Source organism: Harpia harpyja, chromosome 5 (assembly GCF_026419915.1).
Source record: "Harpia harpyja isolate bHarHar1 chromosome 5, bHarHar1 primary haplotype, whole genome shotgun sequence".
NCBI lineage: Eukaryota > Metazoa > Chordata > Aves > Accipitriformes > Accipitridae > Harpia > Harpia harpyja.
In genome coordinates, this window is record NC_068944.1 from 65,348,435 (window position 1) to 65,365,226 (window position 16,792).

General features: G+C 38.0%; 1 protein-coding gene across 2 annotated transcripts in view; it reads right to left on the reverse strand.

The window, feature by feature from the left end:
- Positions 1-16,792, reverse strand: part of MRPL13 (mitochondrial ribosomal protein L13) — a 43,322-nt gene that overhangs the window by 8,727 nt on the left and 17,803 nt on the right. The window contains exon 6 of one of the 2 annotated variants that reach the window (XM_052787157.1): positions 16,274-16,395. In XM_052787157.1, coding sequence (XP_052643117.1) covers positions 16,274-16,395 — 122 coding nt within the window. Of the gene's footprint in view, positions 1-16,269; positions 16,396-16,792 lie in introns of those variants that run through there. The other variant, XM_052787158.1, reaches the window with a different exon arrangement.

A 16,792-nucleotide genomic window follows, 5' to 3' on the forward strand; every position in this document is an offset into this window, starting at 1 on the left:
TAACTTTTTTGCTCCGTACCCCACTTCAACAAATAAGACTAAGGTCAAACTAAACCCTAGAACACGGGCTAAGATTTTCTCTAGAGGCACAGCAGGTCTGGTTCAGGCTATTTTATAATCTGATTTATCTCGCACATATACCTCTTTGCAAACCAATACTCTACAACGCTTTTCTACTCAGATATCTCAAATTTCTAAATAGCCTTGAACTTGCCTTAATTTTGAAAATAATTGCTATTCTTATCTCTTGATCAGTGACAGCTGTTAATGGCAATAATTTCAGCAAGTGTTAATCCAGTCTACAATACAGAGAAACAGTACAACATCAGGAATGAATGTGCATGCATTTAAAAAAAAACATATCTGAAACTAAGTCCCATTATGTAACAAAATAAGCCAAATGCCTCCTTAAAACACCAAAATCACAACTACATGTGCCTACAGTTTGTGTCTTCCTAGCCTCCACCGTAACTCCCACATGAAAGAAGCTCCATCACTGATAACAGTAATACTACTCTTGCATATGCTGTATTATAAATCATAGTTAAAAATACTGCGGTCCTGTGACATCACCACTTTACGATTCTGTAGAAAGCACAATAAAACTTTGATTGCATTTACTCAGGAAACAAGTTATTCAAAGTGTCAAAGAAAACAGAACTGAAGGCAGATTAACAAGACTGAACTGTTAGTATTAAATGAAAAATGGAAAGTGAGATAATAAAGACAATCTTCACTGAAAAATCCTTTAATATATTACATCACTCTCTCAAAAAGATGTCAAGATTAGAAAACAAAAGTTCAACTTCCTGATCTGCCACTTTATAACTTATTCACGATATCTACAGATTCTGAATAAAATATTAAGAGGAAAATGGTAGGAAACCAGTTCTGCCTGACTCACTACTACAAACTATTTTCAGCATGCTAGTGTGCAAATACAGTGATCTCCAAAATAGGGATCATAAAATCGTAGAATCATTTAGGTTGGAAAAGACCTTCAAGATCATCGAGTCCAACCATCAACCATGCCCACTAAACCACGTTCTGCATCTGTGAACTACCTGTGGCCTGTGAAGACTCTATAGGCAGCCTGCAGAATTACATGCTCAGCAGAGCAGAGGAACAGGACAACTGGTTTCTAAAATTAAGAGAAGTTTGTTTCATATTCTAAAGATAAAGGACCTGAACATCCTTATTATAAGGCCTTGTGAATCTGGATATTCTTTTCATACCACTTATTTGAATGTAATGAAAATCATGAGCTAACTGTACACTGAGTATAAAGGATAAAACGTCCACTTATGAACAAAATGTAAAGGTTGGATCTACAACACTCAACAGAATATGCAAAATGTTGGTGGAATTAAGGATCAAATGCAACAGTTATTTAAACTCTCAGAAATAATGTGCTAGCTATACTTAAGGGATTCTGAAGACACCCTATACATCCAGGTTATTTTTAGTGATTAAAAAATCAGAGCAGTTTGTAAAATCTCACTGATACACAAAACTGACTTACTCTTTCTCAAAATTAGAGCCATTCAGATATATTAACAAACTCAAAAGATTTGTTGGAGGGGCTAATTGAGATGTGCAGATGCTTCAGATACCACTCACCTACAAAGGTTTCATGAGTCTTGGTGGACACCAAGTTGAACATGAGCCAGCAATGTCCCCTTGCTACAAAGAAGGCACATGGTATCCTGGGCTGCATTATGCAAAGGATTGCCAGCAGGTCGAGGGAGGTGATATTTCCCCTCTACTCAGCGCTGGTGAGGCCACACCCGGGGTACTGTGTCCAGTTCTGGGTTCCCCAGTACAAGAGAGACATGGACATACTAGAGAGTCCAATGAAGGGCCACAAAGATGATTATGGGACTGGAGCACCTCACATATGAGGACAGGCTGAGAGAGCTGTGACTGTTCAGCCTGGAGAACAGAAGGCTCAGGGGGATCTCATCAAAGTATATAAATACTTGAAGGGAAGATGCAAAGAGGACAGAGCCAAGCTCTTTTCAGTGGAGCCCAGTGACAGGACCAGAGGCGAAAGGCACAAACTGAAACACGGGACATACCGTCTGAGCATCAGGAAACACTTTTTTAATGTGAGGGTAACCAAGCACTGGAGGACGCTACCCAGAAAGGTTGTGAAGTCTCCATCCTTGGAAATATTCAAAAGCTGTTGGGACATGGCCCTGGGCAACTGGCTCTAGGTGGCCCTAGTTGAGCCAAGGGGTTGGACCAGATGACCTCCAGAGGTCCTTTCCAACCAACTGGTCTACAGTAAAACAATGACACAGTTAGAATTGCTTTTCAGACAAAACTGTAACTGTGTGAAATCTGCACAGACACTCAAGACAGAATTCACGATGGCAAGCTTTAGCCTAAGGAGCAAAGTCTCTTCAAGTCATCTCTAAAATCAGCGAAGAAAGGCAGGGCTTCCCCAGAGTACTTTAAGTAAAGATCCATTTTATTTATTCCAAATGGAGCTTAAACTACCTGTGCTAACTTAACACTGAAGTTTGGTGATCAAACATGTTAGAAGAATAACTTAAGCAGCTTCCCTAACAACCCCCACCAATTCTAACATACACCACCTTGTGCAGCTGCATAAAACAAGGTTATCTTCAATCTAGGTCAGTTCCCTGATTCTCTTTATTCTGTTGCTACACAAGCAGAATGGAAAGGCAGGAAAAGTGATGGATGATACTTAAAAACCAGCCTTTTTGCCAGAAGAAATGCTCATGAAGCTATGACCTCAGCCTCTGAATCTCTCACATGGCAAACAGAAACTAACAGTACAAAAAGACCTACTTGCATAGTTGCAACTATGATGGGACCACCCTCTCCCCATAATATTTAATATTCTTTTTCAGTATGATTTGAAATGTGCTCTTCCTAGGGTATTTTTCCTGTCAAAGTGGACAGAACAGAGACCCTTTCCAAAAGTTAAATGTGTTCAATTTTCAACTCCTGGAGTGAATATTTATTTCCATCAACTCTGAACAGACTTGCTGCACAGTTCCATCTTTATTAAATTCTTGTCAGCACATTCCAGCAAAGATGTTTCCCCTTGCCTAGCAATGTTTTGTGGAGGTGAAACAGCCTCAGAAAAAATAAAATAAAATAAGGGGGGGGTTTACTCTGTGAAGGCCAAATCTAAGTAACCACCAGTTTGTGTTATACTGCAACTATCTTGATTTCAAAAATATATAAGCCAACTTCACCGCCTTATTTCTAGGTGAGCAAGAGAACACCTTGTAATACAGTCCTTACAGCAGACAGATGAAAAATAGCATTACTTACCTCAAAGAAATAATAAGGTTAAGGCTCTAGAGTAATACACAACACTATTTTATATGTAAAGAAGTTATTTTACAACACTTTACAGCAGTTTTATTTTCAGACAATCCTTTAAAAAATATTTTCTTTTCATTTTTACTAGCTCAGAATACTTCTTCAAAACTACCTATTTTAACCCAAATTATTCTGTTTCTTAGAACCTCTAAATGCATTGGGATTAGCTATAACAATGTAATTTATAATAGACATTGCTCTTCCTTCTTCTTCCAAAAGAAGTTACACACCTGCCTAGTTTTTTCAACCACATGCTGCTGATAAAATAGCATTTGATAACATGAACTTATCTTCTTTCAAGCTCAAAAAACCTGGATAGTCATCTCTCCATAAACAATCTCTACTCAGAACAGTTTTGTTGTTACGTTGCATTGTCTGAGGCATTTCAAAAGAAGTTATACAAAGCCAGATTTCACGGAGTTACTACAGTCATTTGTGTGCTTGAAGCATGTATTCATGACTGCTAACTAACAGTTTCAAAGCTGCCTCTGCTAAGGAGTAAGATTGTCAATGCTGCAGAAAAAGTGACCTGTCAATACCTGCTCTTGACTCAGCAATGCACACCTGGTTTGGAAGCTTTGAAGATCTCAAATTGCATTTTTCTCTTCACCTGCAGGCAATTATCTCACCATTGGAGAATGTGACCCAGAAAGCCAGTTCCCTGTACTTTCTGCAATCTCACCAGCAATAACAATGAGTGTTCAGAAAGGATTTAACCTTGCATCAGCACTGTAAAAGGTCAGTGCCTTATGGCTAACTAATGCTGCACACTAATAAACTGACAAAGAGATGAAAGCAGTGGTACAAGAGCAAAAGTTGAAAAGGATAGGCTTAGAATTCTGTTAAGACTTCACTGCTTCCATGAATGAGAAAAAACACTCCAGATGCAGTAAAAACCCTGTAAAAATTAATAACCATCCTGTATGAAAGGCACATCCATCTCTTCCATTCACAGTCTGTGCAACATTCCCTATTACTTGAAAAATGTCATGTCTGGTAGGATTCCCATTTGCATGGGTTATCCATTAAAAAAAAAAAAAGTATCAGTCTTAACTCACAGTTATCAAAATGTTTTAAGAGTAACTCATGCCAGAGGATTTTAGGTCTGTGGCGGCTATGATAAGACTTTTTTGCACTGGCTTTTTTTTTTTCTTTTTTTTCCCCCATTTCCTGCAGAACAGTGGAAAGTTCCCCAAACAGCTGAGTGAAGTCTTCAGGATGACTGTGTAGTTTTACAGAAGCTCTGCGTGATTTTCCTAAACAGACTTCAAGAATTCTAAGTAACAACAGGGATAAAATCTCTCCAAACTTGGCTGAAAACCTAAAACATACAAAGAAATGTAGTTTAATTAGTGTTAAAGTACTTCTAAATTACTCCCGAATTTGTTAAGTAGTTAACCAATGATATCCACTGGCTCATAAATGTGTCTTTTAGGAGAGTTTATAAACAACAGTTTCTAACAGAACGCGACAGACAGGGGAAGACCAATTAGTGAAAAGATCTTGTGGATTGATCACACCACTTAGTATCTAGCCCTCAGCCGGTCTGTGATCCAATTACTCTGAAGTAGCAGGCACACTAGATCTGTATTACTGTAATGCTCTTCTTCATATTTATGGAAATCACAATCACAGGAATGTGGGATTATTGCTAACTGATGACAGTCAGCTGCTTACACAGGATAAGTCTATGGCTCATCTTTCGCGTCCGCTTATTAACAACAATAGGTGTTTTTAAGCCTTTTCTTACAACAAAAGGTTCCAAATAATTTGTTTTTGTATAAAACTGTTGCACAATACACATAGCATGAAATTTGTGGTCTATCTGGCATACTTTTTAAGGTTAATTTATGAATACAACTATAAAATTTTGAGTATCTTAAGATTCATTTTTATGGACAAACTTAAAAGACAGACTTCAACAAAGGGTCAAAATTTACTGTAAACTCCGAAACAAGAGGAATATACATATTTTTTTGGGGTACACTTCGCAAGTTGTGCCAAAGTCAATAGCTATTAGGTAAGTGCACTACAGCTGAAGGGGATTTCTGAACACATTTCATCTGTTTCACTAATCACACTAGTAAATCAAAACCCAAGGACTAGGCATGGCTATCATTCTCTGTAAAACCAAATTATGTGGTTACACTCAAATATCAACAGAGTTGGAACAGGGGGATGCGGGGGGGGAGTTACATCATTTTTCTACTCAAGATGTACCTACTATCCCAGGGTAGCTCTGTGCCTCTGGTAAAATAATCAGTGAAACAGCTAATGATACTTAAACTATCATTAAATTTGCAATAACCACCTTGGCCTATTGTAAACCGTGAACTTCTTGCTCTGCTTGGGGGGAAAAGAACCTTTTCCATATTGGCGTAGTTCTGATGCAGACTATCATGTCGGCTAAAAAGCATTTCTACAAGTGTAACTTATTTCGCTTGGAGAATAAACCACAGTAACAGAAGCTGCATTTAGTAACAAAACAGAGTCAGAAAAGGTGGCTTTACTGATACTGCTATGCCAGTACAGCTATAGTGACTAACCCTTTCCTGTGTACACAAAGTTTAAGATAAATCTTTTGTGGTCCTCGACTGCAGCTTGGGGGTTTTTTCTACATAAAACTAGCACCTGTTTTTATTTTTAAAAAGTGTCCATAAATCAAATTATCTAAACCAATGCTCATATGCATTTAGATACTCTTAGTGAAACTAATAACGGCTTATTTAAAATAAACTGGTTACAACCCCAGTTTCCCTAAAACCAAATTAAGCAAAACTGAACTAAGCTCTTTAAAAATTACTGTCAATCCCAGGTTTTGACCTGAATTATATGAATTCTGTCTGTAAAATGATTTAAGTTAAACCAATGCAATGTACATGTAAACTTCATCTCAGCAAGATGATTGTTGTTGCAAATGAAAAGGTTTTCCTTAAATGATGTATTCTGCTAAGAACTGTAGGACTGTAGAAAGAACAGCACTGTACACTTGGCTTTGTCCAAAGAATTATGTTATTCTTCAAATAAATAGAGAAGTGGGTAAAGGAACGGTGAAATGCTTTCCAGACTTAGTGTCAGCACCAAAAGTGAAAAAAGCAAATCTAGACATTTATAAAAGAACAGTTAAAAAATAATCTAATTCTCATTTCATCTGGGCAAGTAGTTCAACAGTAAGATATACAACCATTCTCATATTACTTGTCAAATTCCCATTAATGTAGTTTCTATTCTCTCATATGAGATCAACAGATTTTGGGGGAAAGGAAAAGTAGCTTTGGAACTTTCTTTCTGAGAGCCTCTTCAGACAGCTGAAGTAAAAGTACCCAGTTACCCATTTATTAAATCTCTACCTTCAACTCTAGTTTTAGCTACAGTGTAAACTAAAGAGAACCAGTAGCATTGGTGTGTTTCATGAATGTTAGAAAAAAGCCAGTAATTCATTTTAATAGGCTAAACAATCTAAACATCAATTTGTCAGATTTCGAAGATGTTTAAGCTACTGACCCTTCTCGATTAGCACCCAGTTGCTGCCTGCTGTTAAAACCTAATGTAGAAAAGAGCAATTTTCTTCTCAAGTATCTAACTGTGTGGCTTTTTGTCCACAGGAATTTAGATCCAGCTATGGTAGCCTGAAATGTGAGACCCAATTACCTTCAAGACTTCTGTTAAGTTAAATTCTACAAAAAATCATGAGATTTTTTTATGCCCTTACTATAAAAGAAAGCTACCAATGATAGTTCCCAGATTTTAATGGGGGTTAATGATCTCCAGTTAGTTACTGGAATTCCTACTGAGAACCAGAAAAGCCACAGAAAATGAACTTCCAGAGGGATTCCTCAAAGAGTACATTGGAACAGGATTGGGCTGTATTGGCAGGATAGCTTTTTCCTGGTTTATACAGTTTCTGTTTTTAGGAAAAATTAAGACTGGCTCAAGTCTTTCACAGAAGTTTGTGTTGGCTACCTCTTCTCTGAACACTGATACATGCCAGCCCTGCTTTGTGAGAGAAGATGAGCACTCAAGTTGGAGGGGCAGTACTTATTCCTAGTACAGAAACACCCCATAGCCCAAGATCAGAACCAAACACTACCACATGAGGCACGCTACAAACACAATTCAAAACCCAAAAAGCTGCAGACACACTCTTCAACTAAGCTGAAACTAAGAGAATGGCTAGAGTATGTTTATTTCAGTGCAGAATTTTTAAAGGCTCATGAATAAACTTGAGATGGTCCTTACAAAAAATGCTCAAGACCTCACCATCTTTGGAGGAAATCTTTATGGTTTTCTTTCTGAGCTTCTCCATATAGCTGGAGTAACCACCCCCCAAGTTTTCATTTATTATATGTTATATTTCATTGTAGAACAAAAAGCATTTTACAAACTTGGTATTAGCTACAAGTTATAATCTTTGTAACACACCACATCACTGGAAATACTCCAAAGATCATTTTTGTATCCAATATAATGCCAGGTGTCTTTTGGTGTTGGTTCCCTGTAATCTGAGTAAGTTAACAGACAAAAAAAACTTCATAGAGTGAAACTGCCAGCATCTTACACTTATAAAAGTACTGTTTATAACATAATTTGAGCCACATATCCAGGATCTCTCTGGCAGCTTCCTCAGAGCTGTTACTACTACATCCCAGAAATAATTTGACTAAAAATAGGAGCTTACACTAGAAACTGTAGAATTGGGCAAGACAACTACTGTTGCAGTTATCTTGTAAGACAACAGAAAGGGCACTGTAGCTGAGAGGATCTCTTAACCCAAAAGCCTGTTTACCAATGCCTACAAATTTCTTTGCTAGGAACATCAGCAGTAGGCTTCAGGTTGCCCGAGGTTGGCAAGGCTGGCCTTAAGGAACACAAAGCTAGGGAGGAACTAGAAGTGGAAGTTACAACCACCATATCATTAGCACAGGATGTATAAGAGGATTATCAGAGCCACCTGCGGTTCCTAGGTGTCCGACATGCTTGTGTTTCATCACCTACAAACTTTTCTTTCTGAGAATATTGTGATTCTCTGCTTTCAAAGCCATGAAGCACTGCTCATGAACTACCAAGAACCTGTGTGCCATGCCATGGGAGTGACAGGCAGTGTCAATACTGGGACCCTGCCCAGCCCATGCTGTTCAGCTGAAACAAAATTACGGCTTCAGACCAGGTTCTGCAACCCCCTGTCTCAAAGCAGGATGTACAAATGGGGGCCAGAAACCAGGCAAGTTACTCAGAAAATCAAACATTAAACAGGTGTTTGGTTTTCTTAAACCGAGTGTCAGAGTTCGCAATACATCAAGTTTTAAAAACCTCAAAAGTTTTCAAGGAGTTTTTCCCCAGAAAGACAAGTGAGAGGCTGTCTGGCTTGAGGAGAGTTCCTATTGAGGCTGGCAGTGGAACAGGCGTTCAGTATGCACACCAGCACCAGCCCGAGTGCACTCCTGGACATCAGACAGCTCTTCTTTCTTAAGGGAAACTCTCAGGAATGCATCCATCTAACTGGAACAACACAGAGCTGCTGTTCCATATATTTGGTAACATTCTTATTTAAATACTTCTTCAAAAACAATTTCCTGCCTTTAAAACTGTCTAAAAACATATATATACCCAGACAGTTAAACAACTTTAAAATGGTATATAAGAGGAAAAATTACACATGAATCTGATGTATCCTTGCTTTTACAGAACAGATTTGTTTGCTTAGTCATATGTGACTGGCAAATTCTGTGATGATTTCTGTTTAAAACTCATTCAAAAGACATACAACCTGAAACTTCAAACACACTTGAAATAATGGTTTCATTCATGGTAAGAAGCTACAAAATCAAACGTAGTCAAAGGAACTAGTTTTTGATCTCTCTCCCCTCTAAAAGTGACTGGAAAAGACATAATTTCACTTTCCTGTATCTACACGGGTTTCCACCACGCTTCTTTCAAACCTCTCCATCAAGGGTCTAAGAGAGGAGCTCTGCACAATTTGGGAAGTCAATTGGTTCGGGTTAGGGATAAAAGGAAAGAATGCTCAAAGAAACTCTCTCACACTGGAACTATGCTGACATTTAATTCTCCACTTTCATAGAGCAGGATCCCGCTTGATGTCTGCTGTGTTGGAAGGAGGGGTGACGGGAAAGTTCCTTCTGAAAAACAAACTATTTGCTAGGTTTCCACACCAGACCTGTGCTTTCCTTAAAAACCGTTTTTCTGTTTTAGCGTTCCACTTGGGTATATTTGTCTATGGTGTGTCAGTCTCCAATTAACAGCAAAACAGCCTTTGAAAGAACATCTATAGCAAGACATTTTGATACAAAATATAGGTAAAAAGTCCAATGAGATCATTAGCAGCATTGAGCATGTTCACGTTCTGAATGAAAATTATTTACATATTACTTCAGATTAAAGAGAAAAAGGCTCTTTTCCTCCTAATACTAGTAACTTCTCATATAAATTCAGTAATTTATATTCATTCCCCATTATCTGTCTTATGGCTATTCTATATACAGTGAGGTACATTTCTTGGGGGTAAGTCTTATTGTAAAACCTTAAAGATTAATTTTCTTGTTGTAATTGTATTTACCTCTATTTTATAGCCTTACATACATTTACACAAGCTATGCTTTTCATTTGCTCTTTTCCATTAAAGGATACAGCTACTTTTAACGGGCTAGTATCAACTAAATATTTTTTTCCCCATAGAAAGAAGATGTTCCACAAAGAGTGCCTCCCTCTAACTCCTTTTTTTAAAAATCACTCTCAGAGGAATTTAACTCCTTTTGAACCTCTATCCTTTGTTAAACAGAGTGGTCACCAGGCTTAGAACTTCATGGAAGATAAATAGTAATTAAAACCAAAAGTCATGTAAGGCAGGAAGACTTATTAAAACCATCTGAAGAAAAAAATAACTGAGTTTATAGTTTTTCTACATCCTTCATTTTCTCTTTTGTTGTAGGGACTACTCTTACTGCTTGGAAGCTATCTACAGGTTCTACAGAAGCTCACAGACCAAAGTACAGACCAGTAAACATATAGGCCTTTTGTATCCTAAAATGCAGGGGACAGAAGACAAGAAAAGGCTACTCATTTTAGCACTGTGTGCTCTCACCTAGAATTCTAAGACCCTAGTACAGAGTAACAAACAATAGCTCAAGGAAAAGTCAAACAGGACTAACAGTACTAGCAACCTATGCATTGGGGTTCTTAAACACAATTTATTAAAATATTCATCTATTTTACTATCTATGTTTGTTTACTTTCATCATATATAAACAACCATAAAATAATTTGCATCAGAAGGGACCCCAAAAAGTTATCTGCACCACTCCCCCACTGAAAGCGGGACTAACTTCAGCATTACATCAGGTTGCTTAGGAACTCGTGCAGTCAAGTTCTGAGCATCCCAAGGCTGGAGATTCCACAACCTGTCTGGGCAGCCTGTCAGCTGGAAAAGAATAAAATGACGAGGAACCCAAATAGAAAGTCAGTTTTGCATTCTGAGACACACATGTATTCCTACAATATTTGGATTTCCAAACACCAACTAATGTTCCCTTTACATTTAAAACTCTTCTGAAACAATTTTCGTGTCAGGTAGCTGTTTTCTCAGTACACCACAAACTGTAAAGAGTATCAGGTTTATACAATTATATTTTAACTAACCTGTCTTTGGTTTGTTGAACAAAGCTGTCTACAGTATTTTGTCCCTTTTTTGACTCATTTTTAAAAGAACCTTTTCGCGATAAACCTCTAAAAAAGTGAAACCATTAAAGAATATGTAAACATTTAAATCTTTGTTGCTTCTACAGTCTTTGAAAGGAGTAATGCAAACACCACTTCTTCCATGGGCTCACACACACTGAAAGAGTTCAGAACATAGAGTCTATTACAGCTGGATATTCATACAGCCTTTCTTTTAGTGCCTTTGGTGCAAAGCTGTCTATTCTCAGACACTCATTTGGCATTTTAATCAGAACACTGACCACTACAATTCACTTTAATCCCCCTTTTACAGACTTCTGTGTTTTACTTATCTATCACCTCAGAAAGTTACTTTACCAAATTTGCTCAATTCTGTATCTTTTATTTCACAACTAAGCCCCCCCCCCCCCCCTAGTACTCCGAGTGCTAGAGAATCACCATAATGCATTTATTCTCTCAGTCAGGAAGAAAAGCATTATTATTTTTCCCATTACTTCAAATTGGAAACTCTGCCCAACATCAAAACTGCCACAGAAGTGAGATGAAAGTTAAACTAAAACTAATCCATTTGACACTAATATCTGACATGCACAATGGTCTGGTTGCAGGCCAGGACAAGAAGCTGAAATTACAACAGCAACTACAGCAATAAGCCCTGCAGCTAGTAGAGGGATGGTAGATAACCACCTTCATTCTTGATCCCTCTGCTAGGACTTAACCAGTTCCTGAGAGCAGAAAAGGAGACAGGACTAAAGTCCAACACAGCAAAGGTATGGTAGCAGTGTTAGGTATTTCCTCCTGCCTTTAAAAGTGGCTCTAGCTAGAGTAGCTGACTGAAGGGAAACTTCTGGCCTAGTCTCTCTACTCAGAGTGTTAAAGTTCTCCCTAAGTCCCCTTTGTCTCCCCCTACCCCACCCAGAGGCCACTAACTCCACTCCTCTAGCATTCTCTCTCATTCATTTCAGACCCTCTATTCTATTCCTCTCAGGTCCACCCATTGCCCTAGTTCTTACCAGAATACCCACTTGAGTTACCCACCCAACCCACAGGAGAAGCACTATGACCCTCTCAGTTGAAAGCCTCCAAATCAGCTGCAGGGCTTCTAAGGCAGCAGCACTCCCCAACCTCTGTAACTGGCATGGAGTAAAAAGACTGTATACAGATTGCACTCACTGAAAACTGATCAGGACGAGATTGTGGAGGAAAGAAATATAAAAAATGGAATGCATACATGTTCTGTGAGCTTGGAATTCCTCCAGAGGGAATGATTCCAGGAAATGATGGGAGGGGAATTCTAGCTTCAAATCTAGCTTCAAGATAGTGTTCTTACCTGCAGATTTTCCCCAAGAATCAACACGCTCAAGTAGTTTTCTCAATGCTAACATGAAGCTTTTAGGAAACTTAGTCTGACAGCAATGACTAAATTAGATGGCATCAAGTTTACTTGTCCTCTGCCACATACACCTACATGTCAACACAGTTAAGGCGGCCCAGTGCTGAGGAAATGAACTCAAGCAAGACTATAGTATTAGTACTAAAGACAGTTATACAAGAGTATAATATACCATACTCCATGAGAGGCTTATCAGCTTTACTCTAATGCACTGTAGAATTCTGGTCATTGGTGCAGAGTCTAAATTTCTTCAGGGGTAATATCCAGTGAAATCTCTAGGAACCAGGAGATCTCAGCATTTTAAACTCCATCCAGTAGTGAGGATAAAAACAAACATAGCAATGTGTATAATTGATACAGATTAGAAAAAGTAAAAAATCAGTCTACCTATTTCCACTCTGAAGAGGGCTTAAAGCATTGCTGGACTTTTTTCCCTTTCAACAGAGACTAATACTGAGGTACCTCAGATTACACAGAACTGACACACAGACTTTATTTTACTATCATCTAGGATCAGGAGCCTAATTACAACTGATTTTTTAATAAGCTTTTGAAAGTATTAACCACATTCATGAGAACACAGGAGAAATACGACAAAACCCAAGTAATTTCCAAAATGCTCTTCTTTTTATGCTGTCAATGCCCTTCCCCTATTTTAGAATAAAGGCCTAGGTCAACCCATATTAAGCAAGCACTATCACAAAGGAGTGTCTAGATACTGATACATAAACACGCTTTTTTGTGTGTGTAGAACATGCTTCTTTTACATGTTATCTAAATAACATTCACCCGATATTTAAATTTTTTCTACCAAAAACCACATTAAACTCTACATATTGAAAATCAGCAGAAGAGCAAAAGTTGGTACCAATCATCTGGAAGACTCCAGATCATACTCTACCCTACTTGCTTAATTCCCACAGCTCTTTGCCTTTGGCACTTAAAAGAAGCCCAGCATTAAGAATTCAATAAATTTCATATCTTATCATAAGACAGGCTGTTTAGCAACTGCTCATTTATTTACTATACACATATAAGATCTGCCCTTCTAGGTCACATCAAAGCTGCATCATCTCAGTGGTAGATGCACAGAGAAAAAGAAACAAGATAAATATACAGCAATATTTACAACTTCCCAAGCCATGAGTCACATCTGGAGAATCATATTTAATAGCCCCTGATGACCAAACACTTCACTTTTTTGAATCCACTTAAAACTTTTACTCAGAACCTACACATTAACTGCAAGACAGGAAAAACACACAAAAAGACAAAAGCAAAATGGTGTGCATCTTTAGTAGTCATGTGATACAATCAACCCTCATGATATCGTATGCTTCACCAAGTTCAATCACTAAAAGCAGAGGAAAAACATTCCACAAATGAAAGGTCTCATCCCATCTCTGACCTGAAAAATCAATGCAACTCTGTACGACTACTATGTGTGTGGATGTGCAAGCACAAATACACGTTATAAATAAATAGAGTTCTACACATGCTTTTTCACTTAAGACTAGATAAATGTCACAGACTAACTTTCTCCTATTATTATTAGGATTTGCAAGCAAAAGCCCACTAACGTTAAGAAGTTTCACTAAAAAAATATTTTGGTTTCTGTTAAACATGTGACAGAACAATGGACCATTACTCAGTTTTCCCCTCAAAGGAATACAAATCCTATAAATATATGCAAAACGGATACAGACATTTGTCCTACATAATTCCTGGGATTTCTTAATTGCATTTGTCTGGCTTAAGCAGTGAGAGCTGCTGGCCCATAAAAGGAATTAGGAGCACACTCTTTTGTGCTTTTGAATTGCAAGAAGGTCCTTCTCAAGTGTTCATTTATGTTATCCTATTACCACCATTCTTCTGGAAAGGTTACATCTCTTGTCCACATATCTCTGCTGCCTATGAAGGGTAAATACCCTTATTTGCATGTGCCTTATAATGCAGAGAAAATACATGCTGTAACTTAAAATGTTTAATTTACTTAACACCCCCCCCCCCCCCAATCCTTTAATATTAATTTTAGCAAGCAAAAAGCATCAGGCCCCCTTTAAAGGTATACCAGCAGCTTTGGCCATGCACTAAAAATTATTTGCTTTGTCCTTCTACTGATAGACCACTTAAGAGTATTATTCTTATGTGAATTTCCCTTTCTCTTCATTAATTCAAATTCTGTTTTGTTCCTCCAGACTAACTTTACCTTCCTACTTAAAACAACCCCTCTCTTTGTATTTAAAGGCTTCCTTTGTTTGAAAGGTTACTGGTTTTGCTATTGTACAATGATTTCTTCTACTGTACAAGGCTTCCCACTATCCAGTCACTACTAGCTACAAATCTAAACCACATAGTTGCTGCAGATCATTTTCTAATGGTGTTCTGCAATCTGCTGGACGTGAAAATGTACATTGAACCTATTAAATGCTCCTGTAAAAACATGAAGTGTCCAGTCCTGTTGATTTGAACAAGACTAAGTGAAACAAAGGAGGTTCCATCTGAACATCAGGAAACACTTTTTTACTATGAGAGTGACTGAGCACTGAGACAATTTGCCCGGAAAGGATGTGGAGTCCCCATCCTTGGAGATATTCAAAAGCAGTGTGGACATGGTCCTGGGCAACTGGCTCTACGTGGCCCTGCTTGAGCAGAGGCGTTGGACCAGATGACCTCCAGAGGTCCCTTCCAACCTCAACCATTCTGTGATCATTCAGCTGTCAAGATACCTGAGAGATCGTATCTTAAGCAGACTCATGAGAAATAAGCTGCTACTACCATTTCAACAGCTGACCTCTGTCCACACACAGCTAACATCTGGTTCAGTGGAACTACTCAACAGGATGACATACGATTGGAGACTTATATCAGGTCTATTTTCGAGGATTAGTGTATAAGTACACAGGAACACTTTTTTACAGGACAAATTGAAGCATAACCTTTTAAACACTACTATCGAAATAGAAACACCAGTAATCTAACTGGAAATAGACCACCAAGTTGGTCCTGGTGCTAGTTTATTTACACCTTTCCCACCTCCCTACGTGTTACATTTCTTCTTGAATTTCATTAGAATACTCAGGAAAGGGGCCATCTTTCAAAATTAATTTCTCTGTTGACTACTGTAATGGGATCCTAAGCGTGAATAGGACTCTCAAAATAAACACAGGAAGAATCATATTGGTACTAATCAGAAAATGTCCCGAACGTAACACATTATTTTCACAAGCAGGTTGACTCAATACTGCATGTGGTGGTGTAAAGCAAACCACAAATACTCATATGCCACACAACTACTGTGGAAATGATTTTGCACAAGAAAAAGAAACTATTTATCAAAATAAACACGTGGTATGTTCCCTGCCAAAGATCTACTCTCCCAGGGCTAATTTAGCAGAATTCTTTCCCTTCCTCTGGAGAAAATCTGAAGCATTCCCCCCCTTACAATGAATCGTTCCCTCACAGAGCCACATGGTGTTTCCTTTGGCTATGGCTAACAGTTACGTATTATAGAGTACATACAACTCAAAGAGGTTAATGAAGTTTTTTTACTCAAGTTTTACTCAACTCATTTTGATGAAGGAAAGAGTTGAAAATATTTTAAGTAAAGCTTTTCTCATTAAAAGAAAAGTCAGAAATACAAAAAACTTAGCAACCACTCCCTTCTAGTATGACCATTCTTTGGTTTAGTAACCTCTTCTCCCCCCACAAAAGATGACATGAAGAGAAAAATAATTCCTTTTTTTTTTTTCTTACTGATAATGTGAGAGTCTATATAGTACATATTCAGTCAAAGTACCCTTTTAAAAAAAAATCTAAGATACTTACGGAGTCCAAACCTTCGGAAAGGCAGCAATTTCTTCTGGTGTATATTCATCTAACCTCTTGGGGACTGCACGTGGCTGAGGAATCTCTTGTAGAAGATTCTTCTGTATATCTTCTGGAATAATCTGAGGCAGGTGGAAACAGTCTTAGCTATCTGATTGTTTAAAAAACACCACCACTCCCCCCCTAATCCAGACCAAAATTTGTCAACAATACTGCATTCTTCGTGCTAAGTGTTTGACCGAAATACAGAAGACAATCTCACGCATATCTTAGACAATCACGCATATCATGCGATATCATGAGGGTTGATTGTATCACATGACTACTAAAGATACACACCATTTTGCTTTTGTCTTTTTGTGTGTTTTCCCTGTCTTGCAGTTAACGTGTAGGTTCTGAGCAAAAGTTTTAAGTGGATTCAAAAAAGTGAAGTGTTTGGTCATCAGTGGCTATTAAATATGATTCTCCATATATAAATAAAAAGCAGCTTGATTTGTCTTAATTTATCTTCTTACAACA